This window comes from Oxyura jamaicensis, chromosome 22 (genome assembly GCF_011077185.1).
Source record: "Oxyura jamaicensis isolate SHBP4307 breed ruddy duck chromosome 22, BPBGC_Ojam_1.0, whole genome shotgun sequence".
Lineage (NCBI taxonomy): Eukaryota > Metazoa > Chordata > Aves > Anseriformes > Anatidae > Oxyura > Oxyura jamaicensis.
Window position 1 is genome coordinate 2,935,685 of NC_048914.1, and position 18,266 is coordinate 2,953,950.

The window sequence follows — 18,266 nt, forward strand, 5'->3', positions numbered from 1 at the left end:
GGAGCCAACATTTTGAGTCTCTTTCTACACAAAACATGACTGATTTTACTCTGAGTCTATAAAGATTACTAAAATACAAACAATTCATTGATAGACCTCATTGACCAGCGAAGTTTTCTGGGCTCATAATAACATATGAAGTTATACATCTTACAATTGAGGAAGACCATAGGCAACAAATAATACCTTTGGTTGCTCCGGCTCCTTCCAAGCAGAACATGGCAATTTGTGGCTTTCAGTCTTTTGCTGCAAGCTCGAAACTTGCCGTTGGGTTGAAGCATTTCGTGGTGCATGGAGCAAATGCTCCATTACAGCTTTCAACTGCAGAGGCTCGGACACGATAACGTGCCCAGTCCCAGCACATGAGCTCTATGAACAGCTGCTATCCCCAAACTCCAGGTAAATAGACATTTCAAGAGGTAACCACAGCACTGCCTCCAGGTGCAAGCCACCAACCCCAGCCGAACACAAGCTGTTCTGGACCTCACGTCTCTAAGCTCTTTCAGCACAACTCCAGTTAGCTTCTCCTTGTGGGAGACCAGATTTGTGGACTGAAGAGCAGATAGGTACACAAATCAACTGCAAATTGTAAATAAACACTTCTCATCCTGTTAACTCACAACGGTGACACAGAAAGCATGTGTACCTGACGCATCGCTGCTGTCATCTGGAAACTGCTCCGGCTGAAAACCCAGCACTTTTTATTTCTGAACTGGTTTTGGGCTGGCTCAGTTCCCTGAGCTGGCTTCCCACACTGCCACTGCTGCTTTTTTGGACTGTTACTGCATGAGGCAGCAATCAAAATGAGGGGTCCAACTACTTTTTCTGAGAGCAGCCTGGATTTACACTGCAATAGAACACCTTATCAGGGGTACCGGACTAGCTGATCTTTCAAGGTCCCTTCCAAGCCCTAGCATCTTGTGACTCTGTGATCTTATTGTTCCACAGACTCCAGATTCTCTCGTGCTTCATGCTGAAGCCAAGCACCAAGAGCACGGTCTCTTCCAGTCCACAAAGAACACTTACAGGTTAAGAGCAGATGATGACTGAAGAAAGAACTGCTTTTACAACTGAAGTGGAATACTTAAGCTAAAGTTAATGCAAGCCTGTGTTACTGCCAGCAGGAAAAAATAAAAAAAAAAAAAAGGAAAGAAAGAAAGAAAAAGATTTAATAGTGGATTCCCTAAGTTAATCATTGTAAAACAAGCAGAAATTAAATGTCAAAAGCTGCAGGGAGCCATTCAGGTATTCTTTCCTCCAGTGAAAACTCTTTTGACAGAGAAGAGCCTGTGTGAAAGCCATTCTGCAAGTGCCAATTTCTTTTTGAGAAGAGCACTACTCCAAGAATAGGTTACTTCATTGACTCTGGAGCAAAGACCGTCCAATTTCAGCATCTTTCCTTCCCAAACTAGAGGTGAAACATATTGCAAGGAAGCTTAGTGAGGCCCCCAGTTGTTGCTTCAAAAGGCACGATGTTGCCCATCAGACGATCAGCAGCGGGTTTGTCCCTTTACAAGGCTGAAGGTTCCAAACTCACATCTGTTATTGGGCTGAAAATTCACTGGGAGTGAGAAACACCAAGTCATTTGCCTCTCACGTATGTTTCCCTTAGGATGCTGTAACTTCCAGTTTCAAACTCAGTCCATATGCCATCAGCAGTATCCACGCTAAAGGTAGCAGTCCCCAGGTTTAACCAATTGAGAACAAAACTCCTAGAAGGCAGCAAATCCGTTTGAACCCTGCATCTGTAGAGATATCCAGGAGATAAACCATTCTGAACCGAACCGCAAAGATTAGACAAGTGACACTGAGTCACATCATTAACTTCTTGGAATTTCCTACTGTGTTGGTATGATTTACAGGGGTGTATTTAAAAAAATAAAAAAGCAAGCAGTTCTGGGTTAGTTTCCTAAGTGCAGATTACTAACAAACCCAGCGTATTTGCTGTTTCTAAAAGGAATAAATTTCTAGCTTTACACTTCACAGCCATCAACTTCCCCACGCTACCAGTGAATGAAGCTCTTACCATCCAAGGGCCCACGCTACAAGAACCAGTGGCATTACCCTCATCGCAACCACGTTCACATTTTGTTCCACCAGGCACCTCGCTTAGCAGACATTATCCCATTTAGCTCAAGAGGCTCTCAATTTCCTTTCAACCCACGTCAACTTCTTGAGACTGAGGCATCAGGAGAAAAAGCTTAACGCCCCTGCTCTGGGCTTTTCCATACACAAGTGGACCTTTCCCATCTCATGGGATCAGCCTACATTCTATCCTAAGCGTTAGTACCCCTACAGACTGAAACCTAGATCCTACAAACAGCCATAAACACAGTCTACCCATGATGAGTAGGCCCGATTGTTGTTTCTGACAGTCACATTAAGCACGAACGCAGAGGACTGGCACCTGAGTGCAAAGCTTTACCACGGCACGGGATGCAACTGCAGACGGGAAACTGACAAGTCTGCGAATATCAAACTGACAAAATTAAGATTCATTAACACCACCTATCCGACACTGCCTGATAAAGTTTGTCGCTGCATAAATAATTCCGTTTACTGCCTGGGGATTAACCCCATCAGCTGTGTTGCAAAATAAATGCAATAGTTGAAGCCTTACAGCCTCTAGGTCAGTTTGGTCCATGAGTCTGCAGGCAGGGGAAGCGAGTATCCTTTTTACACAGCTGTCTGAACACACGGACCTACAGGGAGGCTTCCCACCAGCACTTCTTGGTCGGCAACGTAAGGGAAGAGGCAGTTTTTCCTCCACCCTGCTTACTCACAAGCCAGTACCCTTTGTGGAGAGGAGATGTCATAATCAGCAGTTGGCTGAAGCCAGCATACAAAAATCACCCCGGAAGCGAGATGAAATGTTGACTAGAGGAGTGCCTCTGATTCATCCCGCTGCCCAAGGCCATTCTTCAGGTAGCAGAGCCTTACTCAAAGGTGTGCTTAAAAAAAAAAGGCATAGAAAAAACCACACAACCATCCAGCCCAGCCATTTAGATTATGATTATGTAGCTTACTTGATTATAATACCCAACATTTTTAATTCGTGACGCTCGGAGTAATCTCACTAAGTCACACACATGGGCTCCCATGTACAAACAGCCCAGGCTGTGAGCTGCCCAGAAGGAAGCAAAGTTCAGGGTGTACAGCACTCCACGCCCTCCCGGTTACCAGAGCAGAACTAGATAAGGCCGTGCTGCATACGGCACCTCTGAAGTTATTTAGCCAAACTTAAGCCACAGTCCTGCAAGAAGCAGGCTGCCTCCCTGCAAAGCCACTTTGCAATCGAGCTGGTTTTCAGAGTCACTACGCAAAGCTGTGCTGGATGAGGTCCTTCATTTTTCATCCCATGGACTGAACTTGAACAAGCAACCTCATGGGAGCTGGGGCAACTGACACTTTGCAAGCATGAAATTACAAATTTGCCTCGCATCAAAAAAAGTCCACCGAGGAACCCACAGGGCACAAAAGATCGCCCTGCATTAAAATAAACTGTAAGGAGCTGCTTGTGTCAGTCATGGTTTCCTGCCCATCGTTCCCGTCCATTTCTTGCAATCAACCGATTTGCAGAATTGTGTGGTTTTTGATTTGTCACGCTCACAAGAAAATGGGAACTTATCGGCAGCACCATTGGTTATGTTCCGCCTAGAGAGAGGCGAGCCAGTGTTCAACCCCCTCCTTTTAATTGTTATCGGGACAGGGCAGAAGGCACAAGGTGCCAGTTAAGCCTTCACTGCTCCTCCCCTCACATCAAAATATCACTGTCAAGATTGCCACCCCCCCACAAAGACATCCCCCAGAATCCCCCATGCCCACATTACAAACTTCTTATCCTGACGTTACTTTTCCTATCCGCATCTCCGTTTGGGGACAACAGCAGGCATTTTTTGCTGCTACGTTAGATCTCTCTGTGCTGTTAAACACGCTGCAGAGGCAAAACTACAAAGGTCAGTCCTGAGCCCAGAAACCCAGAGCTCCAAGGGCAGGCACCGAATGCAGCCTCCATCAGCACGGGTCCAAAGAGCGGATGCCAGCGGCTGAAACTTGAAAGTGGAAGAGGGCAGAAACTGAAAAAAAAGAAGGTAACAGTGGAGGAAGTGTGTGGAGGAGAAAGGAACTGAGGGTCCCCGGGGCTGAGGAGCAGGGGAGGAAGAAAAGGCACAGAGCAGGGGAAGCAAAGGGACGTGCAGCGTGGGGAGGGCTCCGGGGGGAAAGGCACTGGGAGAAAAGAAAGGGGGAGCAAAGAAAAGGGAAGTAGGGAAAAGGGGGAGCAAGGGAAAAGGGGGAGCAAGGGAAAAGGGGGAGGAGAGGAGCCGGGCAGGGGGGGCAGCCGGGGCTGGCACTCACCGACACCGTACTTCTCCCGCTTGGTGGGGATCCAGCGGGCCATCCCGGCGGCGCTTCCCCCGGCTCGGCTCGGCCCGGCTCGGTCCCTGTGCCGCCGCCGCCCGGCCCGGGCCGCTCCGCCATGCGGGACAACTGCCCGCAGCCGCCCGAGTGCCGGCCGCCGCCGAGCGGCAAGGAGCGGAGCAGAGGGGAGGGAACAAGGCCGGGGGCGGCCCGGCACGGCTCGGCACGGCTCAGCTCGGCACGGCTCTGCTCGGCACGGCTCCGCCCGCTGGGACTCACCTGCGGCCGCTCCTGCTGCTGGAGCAGCCGGGGTGCCGCTGGCTGCAGGCTTTGCTCGAGCAGTGAACCATTAACGAGGAAGGAAACAAAAGGGTTACTTTAAAAGTAGTGTGTAAAAAAAAAAAAAATAGAAAGCTCACGGGGCTGCGCTTTGCTGAAGACACAGAGGCTCTTGTTTGCGGGGCTGGGTTGGTTCCTGGTGTAAGGCTCCGGTGCGCTGGGACCTGCTGGAGGATTTCAAACTGGTGACAGAGACACAGAATGATTAAGGTTGGAAAAGCCCTCCAAGATCCATCTGCTCCAACCATCCCCCTCCCAACATCACCCACTGCCCCATGTCTCCAAGCACCACGTCCAAGCCCTCCTCAAACCCCCCACCAATGTCACCCACTGCCCCGTGTCCCTAGGCACCACGTCCAGCCTTCCCTCGAGCACCTCCAGGGACGGTGACCCCAGCACCTCCCCGAGCATCCCGTCCCACCGCTTGGCCTGTCCTGGGCTGTGCAGATAGCTGTGGGTTTTTAAAATTAGCTGGACCTGAGAAGGTCCAGGTCCTTATCCCTCGGGGGCTGTAAGTCACCAATATGTTTTTTGTCGTTGCAGTATGCCTGTCTCCCACGGCAGGCAGTGAACACTGCAATCAGTCTCAATATTTGAAAACACAACCACCTGTATACCTGCACTAAAGCAGGAGAATCTGGAGAAATAATCTTATCTTCCAAGGGAGAAGCACAAGGGGCAGCCCTGCTGCTCAGCTCATCTTGCCCTGGGCAGATCACTTTGTTGCTGATTCCCAGCCTGCATCCCTCCTGCGTATTCAGAGCATGCTTTCCATACCACGCTCTCCCACCTATGTTTCTTCTAAATTTAATTTGCCTTCATCTTCACTGACGCCTCTAAGTGGCAGAGTAACATAAATGAGAGTTAATTACTGGTAATTTGCCCTCTCCAACAAATAAACTTGTTCTTTGCCGGCCAAAACTTTAAACCTAAGGCCACTTGATATCACTGTCCCTGCACCACTGTGCAATATTTTGTGATTTTAACAATACCTGGTGGTCTGTCATCTGACAAGAATGTGTGGCCTACGAATCTGTGGCATGCCCAGTACGTTACTCATCCAGCTGTGATTTGCTGTAATGTTACACCCAGTTCCCACTAGGCAGCCAAACCCTTCTCTCAGATGATGTTTTAATCTCCCTAGGGCTGCTCACGACACGACTGGGGTGCTCCCAACTTTATTCAGGTGTGCACTGAGCAGCAGAAGGTTAAATATGGACTCGGGCTCTTTTGGTACCTGCACGGCACCTGAAGGGTCCACGCGGAGTTTGTCAGTATGTGGAACAAGTTGTAACAACAACAACAACAAGATTTGCAAGCTGGAACTGGTTAACTAATCTGTTCTGTATGCAACACTAACTCAACCCGGCCAACTGTGCCTCCGATGCTGTACTGACACCTACCTGAAGTCGTCGTGCTTATCCACAAAGCCTACAGTACCCGTAGCTAAAGATTCGGTGGTGCCACTAAACGCGGTCCTTGCAGGGTTTTTGTGGCGAGCTGAGGGCTCGCAGGAACGGCGTGGGGGCATCCAACAACTTCATGAACTTGTATGAAGAGCAAACATTGAGGTATTCTGCAAATCCTTTTACCCTGTAAGATTCACTCAAACTTTTTCTCTTAAAGAAAGCTGAATACTGCAAAATTCTTGGAGACCTTAGCACAAAGAACAACACAATTAGGCTACCAAGACAACTAAATGGGGTGATGCTTGGTCTAAGCCCCTCTGATCTGATGTTGCACTGTCTGGATTCCAAGATATTCCCCAATACAAATGGATAGGGCTTTTCTGTGGCCCTTTTGCAGTGTGTGGCAGAAAAAACAATGCAGAGGAGGCTTCTCTTGCATCACCCTGCATTCCTCCCTTTCCAGGGAACTTTCCATCCGCCCTGGAGGGCTGTTTCAGCAATGCCTGAAGTGTTGGTCTTGTAAAAGCTGCAGTACTTCAAGCTAAACATTCCTCGCTGCAGTTCAAGGTGCCATGTGTGTGTTAACATCCAAGCCTAGCTAAAATAACCCTCCTTTGCAGGAGAAAAACACCTCTTTCTTTACTGCTGAAGTTTTATTCTGTGCCATTTTAGTTACACTGAGCAATGGTCTTCTATAGCATCACCCCAAAGAAAGAAGAGAAATGGCCTGATAAGCAGCTGGAGGTGACCAGGGAGGGACTGTGGAAAGTGCCTGGGTCTGAGGCCAGAATATTAAAGCAGAAAAACACTGAGGAAGGGAATGCAGTGAGTTTTTGAAAGCCCACCTGTATTCTGGCTGCCAAGGCCTAGAGGTTCTCTAATTGAGTCTGCCTGACAGCCTCGCACCTTGATTTTAAGATTCCTGATTTTATAGTTGAGCTGGCTGAGCTGTACCAGTATTTTCCAACCCAGTTAAAGCAAGTTCTTGGCAGCAAATGAAAAACAGAGCAAAACATGAAAGACAGACAAGCAGCAACTAGAGTAGCTGCTGCTTCTTTCTTTTTTTTTTTTTTGAACTGAAGCAAGGGAAGTTGGCGAATGATTAATTAAATACAATGATTTGCAAATGGTAGGGCACATGGGATAGGAAATTGCAGCTATCACTAAAGGTAGGTTTTATTTAGGAATGCCTTTTATTTAATGTTATGTTACCAAATACGTCTTTTTTTCTTTTTTTTTTTCCTTTCAACGTTTAAGTGCTGTTTAACCAGGGACACTGATGGTAAACAGTCTGGACCCTGTTCTTCTCTGCCCCAAACAGAAGATAGACGGTTAAATTCTCATCAAGGTTACAATTAGAGATTAACTCGGTTTACACAAATACATCAAAGCCGCAATACTGAGGTCATGCTGCACATGAGTGGGAAAGAATTTGGGTGACTGGGGTTTATTCACATTTTGGTGCACTAAGAACGCCGTATCACTTCTCTGCCTTTTACCTTTCACAGCTGAAAGAACAACGCAATTGCAATTTATCTGACTGCTGGAGTAAATCCTTTATCTGCACTTGTCGTTTGAAGACGTGAAGTTAGAAAGAGCCCCACGTCCTGGAAACATTTCTCAAGTACGACCTAGCTGCATCTCTGTGGAATAACTGGAGTTAAAGAAACGTAATTCTAGTGCCCTCCCATGTCCCAAATAAGAACTACAGCAGCTAAAGAATGTACTCACCTTCACTGGGTGAAGGGAAAAGGCAAGTTTTTCTTGAGGCACTAAGCACTCTCCCAGTCACCAGCCTGGATCCTATCTAGCTAGGTGCTGTGCATAAACCAGAAAAAGCTGGTACGGGAATCGAGCAGATTACAATCAAAATTAACAGAAAGGACATGGAAACAGAGTGGAGAAAAAATAATAAAACTATATTGTTCCACAAAATATGGCTTTCAAATATCAACAAAAAAAATCTCCTACCACAACTAAAGCCATCTGTTCAGTAGTGTGATCATTCAAGCCTTCCAGCTGATGAATGATCAGGTCTAGTTCAGAAATTGACCCTTATTTTCTGATCACTAGCACGAATCGTAAATAAAACCCAGCAGAGTAAGCAATATAATCAGCTAAATATGCAAATATATTCGTACACCACAAATAGGAGAAAACACCGTTTATACCCAGCTGCCTGTACATGTTTTATCGTGGAATAACAATTCACCTTATCTGAAGATCTCGCAGCCCAGATGCATAGTTATATAGCTGAATATTTCACTGCACGTTTTGTTATCCAAGTAAGGCAAAAGCTTGTATGATAATGGCAGTTTGGTTATTTTTTATTTTTAAAAACAAACAAACAAACAAACAAAACTATTGAAGGGACACCAATTTCACAGGCACTTTTTTCTGCATTATTCTCTACTGGCACAGCTGTGAGAAAGAGCAAACATTCATTACCTGAGCTGTGGTTTACAGCTATATTACCATCTTCTGATCGCCACGTGGAGCCAAGGTGCAACAAACTTGTCCAGAAGCACTTTCTGCTACTTGGGAGTACAGAGCAAGCACAGGACGGTGTAATCAACAGCTGTCCATGAATTATATCAAGATCCCTCTCTTCTGCAAATACCATTTGTTCAGTCCTCCGGCAGTGATGGAAGGCAACAATTTCTTCACTGGAAGAAACACAGAGCAGCTCTGGGCACAGCTCACTGACCCAAAGCCCAACATGAATGGCTGCGGGATGTTGCTGTTTTATTTATACACAGCATAAATTGCCTCTTAAGCAGAGCATTCAGTATTTCTCTGATCAGAGAGCAGCAAGCTCCCTGGGAGGCTAACGGCATATGATAGCAAATAGTTATCCTGCATGGTATTCTGGGCTGGTAAATAAGCAGAACTGTGGGTAAACAGTGCTGCTGAGAGGACCAATAATGGAGGAGATGCTATGTAAAAGTTGTTGCTTTTGCATTAAAAAAAAATAATCCCCAAAGCAATTATGTGATTATGGAGCTGAGCTTTCCTTTCCAAAACTGATGCACGTCTTGGGGACAGATTTGTAAAGGTATTTAGATGTTTAATGATGCTGTTAACGATGCTAGTAGGAATCTGAGAGTTACCTCAATGCTAATTCCTGGTGAAATTAATGTAGGAACAGCAAGTTCTGCTAAAAACCATCCAGGCTTAGGTTTGTTAGTCCATGTCCCAATTAATAAAGACATGACACTGCATGTCCTGAGCACCATGCCGTGCAGCCTTATTAGCTCAAATCCAGAAGCTGCAGCGCTGCTGTCTTCGTATGAAATTCTCAGCTGAGTTCAGCAATGGTCAGATCTTACAGCGTTAATGACTCCAGGACCTGTAGTCAAATAAGAGGCAGGTACGGGTTTCTTGAGAGGTCAAGAGGACTTGACTTCTCCTCATCAGCAGCAAGTAGCATGACTAGCACCCCTAGCATGGGGCATGGCTGCAGCCCCACAGCTCTGCAGTGCCCTTGGATTCCCTTCAAGCCAGCCCTGCATTTCTTCAGCCCTAATGAGGCAGAGCTGTTCGTTTCAGTAGTTATGCCACTGATAAGCTGGGGTAACATGGTGCTGAGTAGCAGAACAGTTTGGTAGACAGGCTTATCACTTTTTCTCAAGAGGAATTCTAGATGAAATGTAATCATCTCTGTGTCATGATTTTGTGCAAAAAATTCCAAGGCCATCCGAGTACCGAAACCTGACTCCTTTGCAATCAAACAGGAACGGGGACTATAACAACCCTTAGGCAGCTTTGAAAAATTCTGCCTTGATGTATCCCTAAGTCAGATGAACAGGTTCTGAGTAATCAGTTAGTTGGCGTTTCTGTTTTAATAGCTTCGTATTTTCATGTCTGAGTTTATTAAAATTTCAAACCTTAATTTTCCTACCCCTCCTCCATCTGTTTCTTATTACGGAAAGCCAGAAGAATCTTCCCATCTAGTCTGCATTTTATCCAGATGGTGATCTCTTCCTTTGTTCAGGCATGAATCCTATCCATGCAAATCAAAGCACTGATCACGCAATCAACATCTGCAACAGCTGCAAAACTCATTAGGATATTTTGCTTCATTAGAAAGTGCAAGGTGTTAACACCACGCCTGTAACACTTAAGGGTATGTTCGACGCTGCAAATGCCAGCATGATGCATGCATGCATTTACTTATCTGCACCAACTTGATACAAGAAGGCCAGTACCTTACTCCTGTAGGTTCTGTTAAGTCCCAAATCCGATATTCCTGAACACCATGAGAAACGATACCTGAAGCCGTAGAGCATTCAGAGATCGCACTTTAAAACTGCTTTTAACGTTCTTCATCATCTACAACTCACTTGAGTCCATTTATTGCTGCCACATGCACTGATAAAGAATCCCATGGGCCAGCAGCAGCAAATCCAGCTCATGAATGAATTGCTGCTGGAAGCCAGACTTTATTATTCATATTAGTAACTCATTAGGTGGGCACGATCCTCAGCGGATGTAAATCAGCACAGCTTCACTGAAATCCATTTTGTTTGCTTTTCACATTTCACGCTGCAATTGTTGCTCTTAGCAATGACAAAAAGGATTGTGACTTTAATTTTAGCTGGAGATCATCTGACTGCTGTATTTCAGGTTGGGATGCCAAGACCTTTCCCAACAGCTGGGTATCAAATTGTTTTATCTTGCTTTTGAACTCCTTTTAAGAAGGTTAGCATGAAGCAGAGGCAAAGGTTATCTTGCAGTTCCCTTTGTCGGAAAGACTGCCGCGTGTTTCATAAAAGGTTTTGCAAGTCCGTGGCCTCAGGTAAAATCTTGTAATCAAAATTGCTGGACTGAAATTCGTGGCTATTTCTAGGGAATAACAGCACAAGCAAGTTTGACAGAACTCAGAGACCTTCAGCCCTCCAAGATTTTATTGCAAAATTTGTGAAGATAAAAGATCTCCGTGACCTCGTCCTGTCAACAAGGGATCTGATGAGGTACGAGCTACCCAAATGCAGCCTGCCATAAAACTGAGAGTGATGGCAGCAGATTTAGGGAAACAGCAGAATACACACTGTCGTGTTTCTGTGCAGATTTACACTAACTGACATTCTGCCAGAGGGGCAGATAGGTATCTTTAGTGCCTGGCTGAAACTGGCCAGAAACTTCCAGAGAAATGCCCCTTATCAAGGCATGTGACTGGTTTGGTGTTTCGTCAGACACGAAGAAAGGGAATCTGCTTGTGTGGCTGCGTCTTGCGTCTAGTGAAATTCTAGGTTAACACTCCCTCAGTTACCAACTTGAGCTTTACAATTTAAGAACGATGAACAGCAAGCAGCAAGTAACTCTTACTTCAGAGATCATTGCCATACTCTGGTTTAACCATTGCATTTTACTCTTTTGCTGTTTTATTTGAAGAAAAGAGCATTTGAGGCTGGAGGAAGAACCCTATAAATCAAAGAAAGATCACTCTCACAGCCAGGGGGTTTATTTAAACTCCTGTCTCAAGCTGGTACTAGTTTATCAAAAAGCCATAATGTTCTTTCATTTAGTTGTTGATTTCTACAGAGCTAAATGGTCATAGGGTTGTTTTCTGCCCCGTATTCATGATTACATTAGAACATACTCGTTCATTTTCTAACATTGTTTTCTATGTCAACAACTGCATATAGAACAGCAAAAAGCCTGCCCGCATTCACACTGTGAACGTGCCTGGACCCTTTTGTTCTGACTGAATAATTATTGTGGAGGTAAATGTTTTGTAGGAATGTATTGCTGAAAAAATAACTTAATTTCAATGTCAGCCTACTGTGGGGTTTTTACATTATGTTGTTCCCACTACTATGGAAAACGGAACTGGTTTTATGATCAATGAAATTCAACAGAGCTCAGTTAATTCCCAGATAGAAGAATAAACTTGAGGACTTGAGAGCTGAAGTCAGTAGCAGTGCTCAGAATAACGTCAATAAGAGGAGGATTTCAGCAAAATTCTTGGCGTAACAGCATGACCTGCAGGTACACACCAGTGATGGATACGTGTGGTTCTCGCTAGTAGCCTGGTACCTCAGGCTATGACTCTGCCTACCTACACCAGGAGGAATCCAGGTTGAGTTTCTCTTACTCCTACCTTACTACCACGTAGGCCAGAACTCTCAGCTCCAGCTGCTATGGCACAACTGAAATAGCTACCAAGAGACTTGCAAACTCTGAATTGATATTTTACTTTTGTTCCAGCGATCCCACTCCCCCCTCCTCTTTGATATGAGAAAGATTAAAATGAGGAAGTGCTGGCAGGCATTTTCATTAAGAATCACTGGCTAATTCCAAAGTGCCTATTAGTAGAAGCCCTCTTGCAATGCCTGTGGTATGTATCCATCACAGCTGAATCGTGGATATCGACTATTTTATATTTAATGCATCTCTTACATCTTTAATGTCTGAAGAGCTTGTTCCCGAAAGTGTCCTCAGCAGGGAGGTGTGTGGTCAGATTTAATCAAAATTTTCATGGCTGGAAATGAGCTTCCAATAATTTTTAGGACTCATGGGCAGATGTCACAGTCCTCTTTGGCAACTGCGATCAATAATTCCTTTCTTAAAAGCAGTGCTTTCTGCCCTGCTCCTGGGAAGTCCATATGAAGTGCATTACTACAGAATTAACCCCCTGATTTTGATACTGAGGATACCAGAAAGCTAAAATCACCTATTTAAGTCAGGTGCCTGTTACATACAGGAGTGTTTTTTCCTAAGGAGTTCAGACGTTCTGTAAAGAAGAATAATTGCTTCAGCCGTTGAGCAGAGATTGCTTCCTGTCAAATCCATCACAGAGATCTGGTTCATGATGGGAAGATGCAGATTCAGATGTACAAAGAGCAGCAAGAGTAGAAGGATCTGACTTTGATCCCATAGGATTTTGATATTTGCTTGTCACTACTGGCATGTGTAATTATTTCTCAAGTAATAAATCAATGCTGATAAAAAGAAAAATCAAATATAGATCTTACAACGGATAAACTCCAGCTAAAACCAAGTGCTGTAGTTTCTAGACCTAACCACAAGCAATAAAGGCTCACCCAGGAACTCACCCAATGTAACACCCAAATACAAATCTTGTGGCTCGGACTGCTTTCCATTTAGCATGGATTTACGTTATGAGGAGGTAGAGGTGCTTTGTTTTGTTGTAAAGAATTAATGGTCATGTGCAACTCTTCAAAATATTCACCTACAACTGAGGGGTTCTAGGTACAGCACATTCCTTGCATCCTTAAAAAAAAGATAAACTGCTTGTCTTACAGGGCTTGATTAATTTACATTAGGAGTTTTGAGATCTTTAGAGGAAAGGATGAAATTTTATTATGTGATGCACACTTCAGAAAAAAAAAAAAAACAGCAAAGCCTATGACTTTCTTGTCTCATTCTTATGACTCATTTTCATTTGCATACGAATAAATGAGCACTTGAGTGATACATTTGTAGTCCCAAGAATTTCTCCACTCATCAATACTGGTTCTTTTTTATGATTTTGATTTATTTTTTTCTTCAACTTATTTCTCTTTTCTCCCATTGAAAAGGAGGAAAGATGTATTCAGAACTTGGAAAACCAAAACAAAGAAACAATACCAATATGATAATCACTTTTTCTAGGGTACTGCCTGATGCACACAGTACTACAAGAGACTGCCTTCACAGCTCCAAATGTCCTCTCTGTAAGTTAATTCCCTGCCTTGAAAGTGGCTTTCATTTTTAAAGGAAATTTCTTGTAATTTCTTCCATTCAGTTTTCATTCTCCAGAGGTAGAACACATCTCCTCCTGAGACCCAGTAATATCTGTTTAGATGACATTTGAAGTTTTGTACCTCTCTTGCACAGGCCTGCAGGAGATCACACTGGTGGCGTGCAGTGCATCCTTCCCGCGATACCCTCACTGTAGAGGGTTTTTTTCTTTTATAAAGTGAACCAGAGAAGAGAAAGAAAGGAAGCAAAGTAGGCTTGGTTCTCACTGCTTGCAGGAATGGGGTTGAACAGGCAAAATGAAACACCTATTAGCAATAGAGTCTATGGTTTTGAAGGTCTCTGGCATTAGTCATTAAGCTCTCTGGACTTCATGCTGCTTCTCATGTCTGTTGCATGTTCTGCCTTCTTCCTCTCCCTTCCCCTCTTCTGCAAGGGGTACAGAGCCTGAACACAAACTTTCTGCCAGCACCATTCACAGACTCTGTTGTCTCAATGCTCCCAAAGTGTGAGGTTAATTCTAGCAAAGAGCCCAAGACGTTGTTTCATCCCTTCAGAGAACCAAAACGATCACAACTGTTGGGAAAAAAATCTCGGCTATGGGGAAGGAGACATTAGAAAAGTCACTAAGAAATCACTAAGAGTAAGAATTAATGACAAATATATCACAGTTGAAGAAAAGACTCACTAAATACCCAAATCAAAGGAAAGCACTGGGATGTAGGGAGAAGGAAAGCATTGGAAACCATTTCTTTTAAAAGGTCTAAGCCTACAGCCCTTGTATAAGTGATATTCTGCTTAAAAAGATCTACAAGTGCTTAATCCCAAGGGAAATCCTCAAGGTTACTGCAGTTCCAAATGTTTGTGAGAGGATGCTATGACAGATATGAAACGCTAGATGCCACTAAGAGATCAGCATGGAAAACTGCTCTTCCCTGCAGAGTGCTCACAGCCCCTCTGTACCTGGTTGTGCCCACTGGCCTGGTTCCTCAGCAGTAGGAAAAAAGCAAATGAAAAGAGCTCCAGGTCAATGCCCGAGGGGGCATTTTGCACAGCTGAAGAGTTAGCGGGCAGTATTTTGGTCTCTACAAAACTATTTCCTGTTATTATCCTTGCCTGCCTTAAATATTTCTGCAGCAAACAACAGCAAAGAAGAGATTTAATGCTCTTCTATGTGAAAAACTACCTCCTCCAGCACAGAGAGATAACATGAGATAAAACCGTCACTCAGTGATGCTCTGGTATTTACTGCGTGAAACAAGAAGGGTGTTTGTGGCATCAAGATCTATGAGGATCTCTGTAGATGTGCACACAAACTGTAACTCAAAACATCTGCACTTTTCAAAGCCTGAAGTGGCAGTGCAAAATTCTAGCAGGGATTAAGTGTCCATCTGACTTTGTAAATTCACGGTGAAGACAAACCTCAGAGCAATGCAATGATACCTTCCGTGGGCTTCTATCCTGTACCACCCTCATTTGACTTTGAGCACGCTGTATATACATTTTGCAATAGAGCTTCATGTTCTGCAAAGCTGTGGGAGTCCCAGAGAAGCAACAGTCCTTGAGATGAGATGTGGCCAGCTGGCTGAGGGGTGACTCCCTGCAGCACATTGCTCCACGGGTCCTACGGGGGCTGGGAACCGCTGACTCGCGTGGAATAATATTTTACACCACGGAAGGCAGCACTTCTGCCACATTGCTGTGCACAGAAATTGCCATCAGCCATCAAGGAGCCACTTGTTACCGTAGGAAACAGCGACTGCTGGGCTCAGACCCGTGCCCTCAGCATGCACCACGCTCCCGCAGCAGCACTAATCCCCCCCCAAGCGCCTTTCTGCGTTGCTCTGTGCAGACAACCAGAGGCAGGCTATCCCTGCGGCAGCATGATGCAGCTCAGCCCAAGGAGAAGACGGTGACAAGGCACTATTTCTGCTATTTCTGCTGCTCAGGAGTGTGCCGGGACTGACGTCAGGTCGCTGTTGCCAGGCATTGGGAGCACACGCACTGCCTGGAGCAGAGCTCAAGCAACCAACTGGGCAAAAGAAAATAAAATTACTTGCTGGCAACTGGTAACGCTCTGTAGAGGGTAAGAAACAGCCCTCTGCCTTCCTACTCTTCTGGTGTTTAATTAGTGACTTTAGTATAGCAATCAAAAAGGCACAGATTGCCAACACTCTGCCCAACTTGTACTGATCTCTAACACAGGGGTCTAGAAACTGATTTATTCGTCAAAACTGCACCGCAAGAAAGGCAGTCTTGTTTTACTGACAGCCTTGTTTTACTGACAGCAAGGCTGATCTGAGCAAGACAAAGTATCTGACCCAACACCAGCTTTCACGGGGGAGGATTAAGCACTGCAGCACTCCAGGATCAGGCCCACATTCTTTCCTTAACACATGCAGGAACACAAGGAGGTGACAGCCTGGCACATAGTTCAGTCTGGAGATACAAACTGCACACGCCGAGGCTGCAGCATAATGAATGAAAAACTGCACAAAAAGGACGGAGTCTTTTGTCCTAAGAGCATTTATTGTGTGTGCTCACGTGCAGTCTGTAATTCCTTGTCCAAAATCTGCACTAGAAAACAAACGGGCATGCTAGCTCTAAGCTGCTGCACATCAGCCCCACTCCAGCTGCCTTCGTGCTGCCACCTCTCCAGCCAGCCTCTGAACGTTTCTCAGATGTTAAAATACAAATCCATCAGCTAAGGGACCAGCTCCACTCTCTTCTGCCTGGAGATTTAGCTCCTTGGTTTCAGTGAGTACCAGATGGGATGACTAATTCAGAGGTAGCAGTTCAATATATTGTTTGAGGGAAGGAAAGCAGAAGCAGACTTGATCTGCAATTTGATGAAGCCATCGCCAGCTCTATAAACATGGAAATGTTTGTTTCAGCCCGGCAGGGAACAGACAGATCTCCTGGTGAGGCACACAATTGTCTTGCCTGGCCTAAGGGACTCCGCATTCCTTCTTCTAAGATAGGGAACGAAAATTCATAGAGCTTTATCTGCCACTTGGCTCCTTCCAGCTTTTGCCCTTTTAGGAAGAAGTCAGTTAGGTTCATATGCAAGTGGTGATTACAAAATGCATTGTAAGGAACAATTTTTCACCAGGCTACAGCCTCCCCCATCCGAAAGGGGATCTCGTACAAAAGGCTCAAGGATATCTACTCCTATTTCAGGCAATAGGTTTAATTTCTTAAACAAGTATTCTAGCCTCGTTAACAGCACTGCTGTAGTAGCACAGCATAATTAGCCAGTATAAAATCTGTTAAACTTTGTTCAGAAGGAATCAAGGACTAAAAAAGACTAAACACTTGATAACATACTGCTGGAGATGATGCAAACCAGTAAAAGTTCTATAGGCAGGAAGAGAACAGTAAGAGTTTCTATCATCTGAGCTCTAAAAAAAAAACATTTTTGCCTTCTTACAACACAGAGGAAGGAATGCAGGACAAAACTGGATCACCTTGAGTGGTATCAAAAAAAAAATAGAAATAGCAGCACAGTGAGTCCTGGCAGAGTCCACTTGAGAATCAAGTAGAGTATACACCTAAAAATGTTCCAGCTTTCTATTTACGTCAATTTTGGCAAGCTTCCTTCTCTGAAATTACATAAGATTAATGCATTCGTACGATGGATTGTCTCCTCTATCGTTGCTTTAAGGCTGCCATGATCTCAGATTAGTATCGTGTCTCCCTTCCTTCACCTGTCACTGCAGAAGTGGCATTTCAGGGGCCAGCAGAATAAGGTTCTTTCCAGCTCTTTCCCTATATGCAAAATCCAGCCCAGCACCCTCACTTCTGCTTTCAGGCCACCCCTTCACAGTTCTGCTCATGCTCTGGTTTGTGAGGAACTGATCACAAACAAAGCAGCGAGTCCTACCTTTTTGGTCTGAGCTCTGCTGTAGGATCTATACCCAGTCTATTAAGTACTGAACCATTATTTTTATCAGCCAACAAATTTAAGCTGGGAACATTGCTAAATCTGCTATTAAGATCTCGGTTACAAGGAGTTTTAAGACTTTGGAAGAATCCCAACTTCAAGCCTTCATATTTCTGTTTCAGAAAATACTATTTTAGCTCTGATCCCACCTGCTGCAGTCCACTGCATTCCCTGAAAGAGAGCATTTGGAAGTTGGTTGCGTCAATCAGGCTGGGCTGCTTTCTTCCAGGGGACTGGCGCTTGGTGGCACCAGAGCTCACAGAAGAGAAAGCACAGATAGAGATGAATCAGCAGCATTTCACTGGTCATGTAGTTGATGCACAGTGTCATCTAAAAGGGTTTGCTCTGTTCCAGAGGTAACATTGCTCAATGAGCTCTGAAGTCTGGCTCTGCACTTTCTTTGAAAATATATGGGCTCTATAATTTTAAGTGAAATGCTATCCACGCCCTGCTCACTGCAATCTTCTCTGAAGTCTCCGCAGGACTTAGAACAGTGAACTCTCACGACACAG

At 44.8% G+C, this 18,266-nt stretch overlaps 1 protein-coding gene and 1 long non-coding RNA gene across 2 annotated transcripts in view; one reads left to right on the top strand and one right to left on the bottom strand.

The window, feature by feature from the left end:
* Window positions 1-4,536, bottom strand: part of DOCK5 (dedicator of cytokinesis 5) — an 82,248-nt gene extending 77,712 nt beyond the window's left edge. Inside the window, exon 1 of the mRNA XM_035345171.1 lies at window positions 4,357-4,536. Coding sequence (XP_035201062.1) covers window positions 4,357-4,399 — 43 coding nt within the window. The 5' untranslated portion in view covers window positions 4,400-4,536. The remainder of the gene's footprint in view (window positions 1-4,356) is intronic.
* LOC118177465 lies at window positions 3,716-9,999 on the top strand. The gene is made up of 2 exons (XR_004755807.1): window positions 3,716-4,091; window positions 7,616-9,999. It is a non-coding gene; the product is annotated as an uncharacterized LOC118177465 (long non-coding RNA).
* The last annotated feature ends 8,267 nt before the right edge of the window (window positions 10,000-18,266 follow it).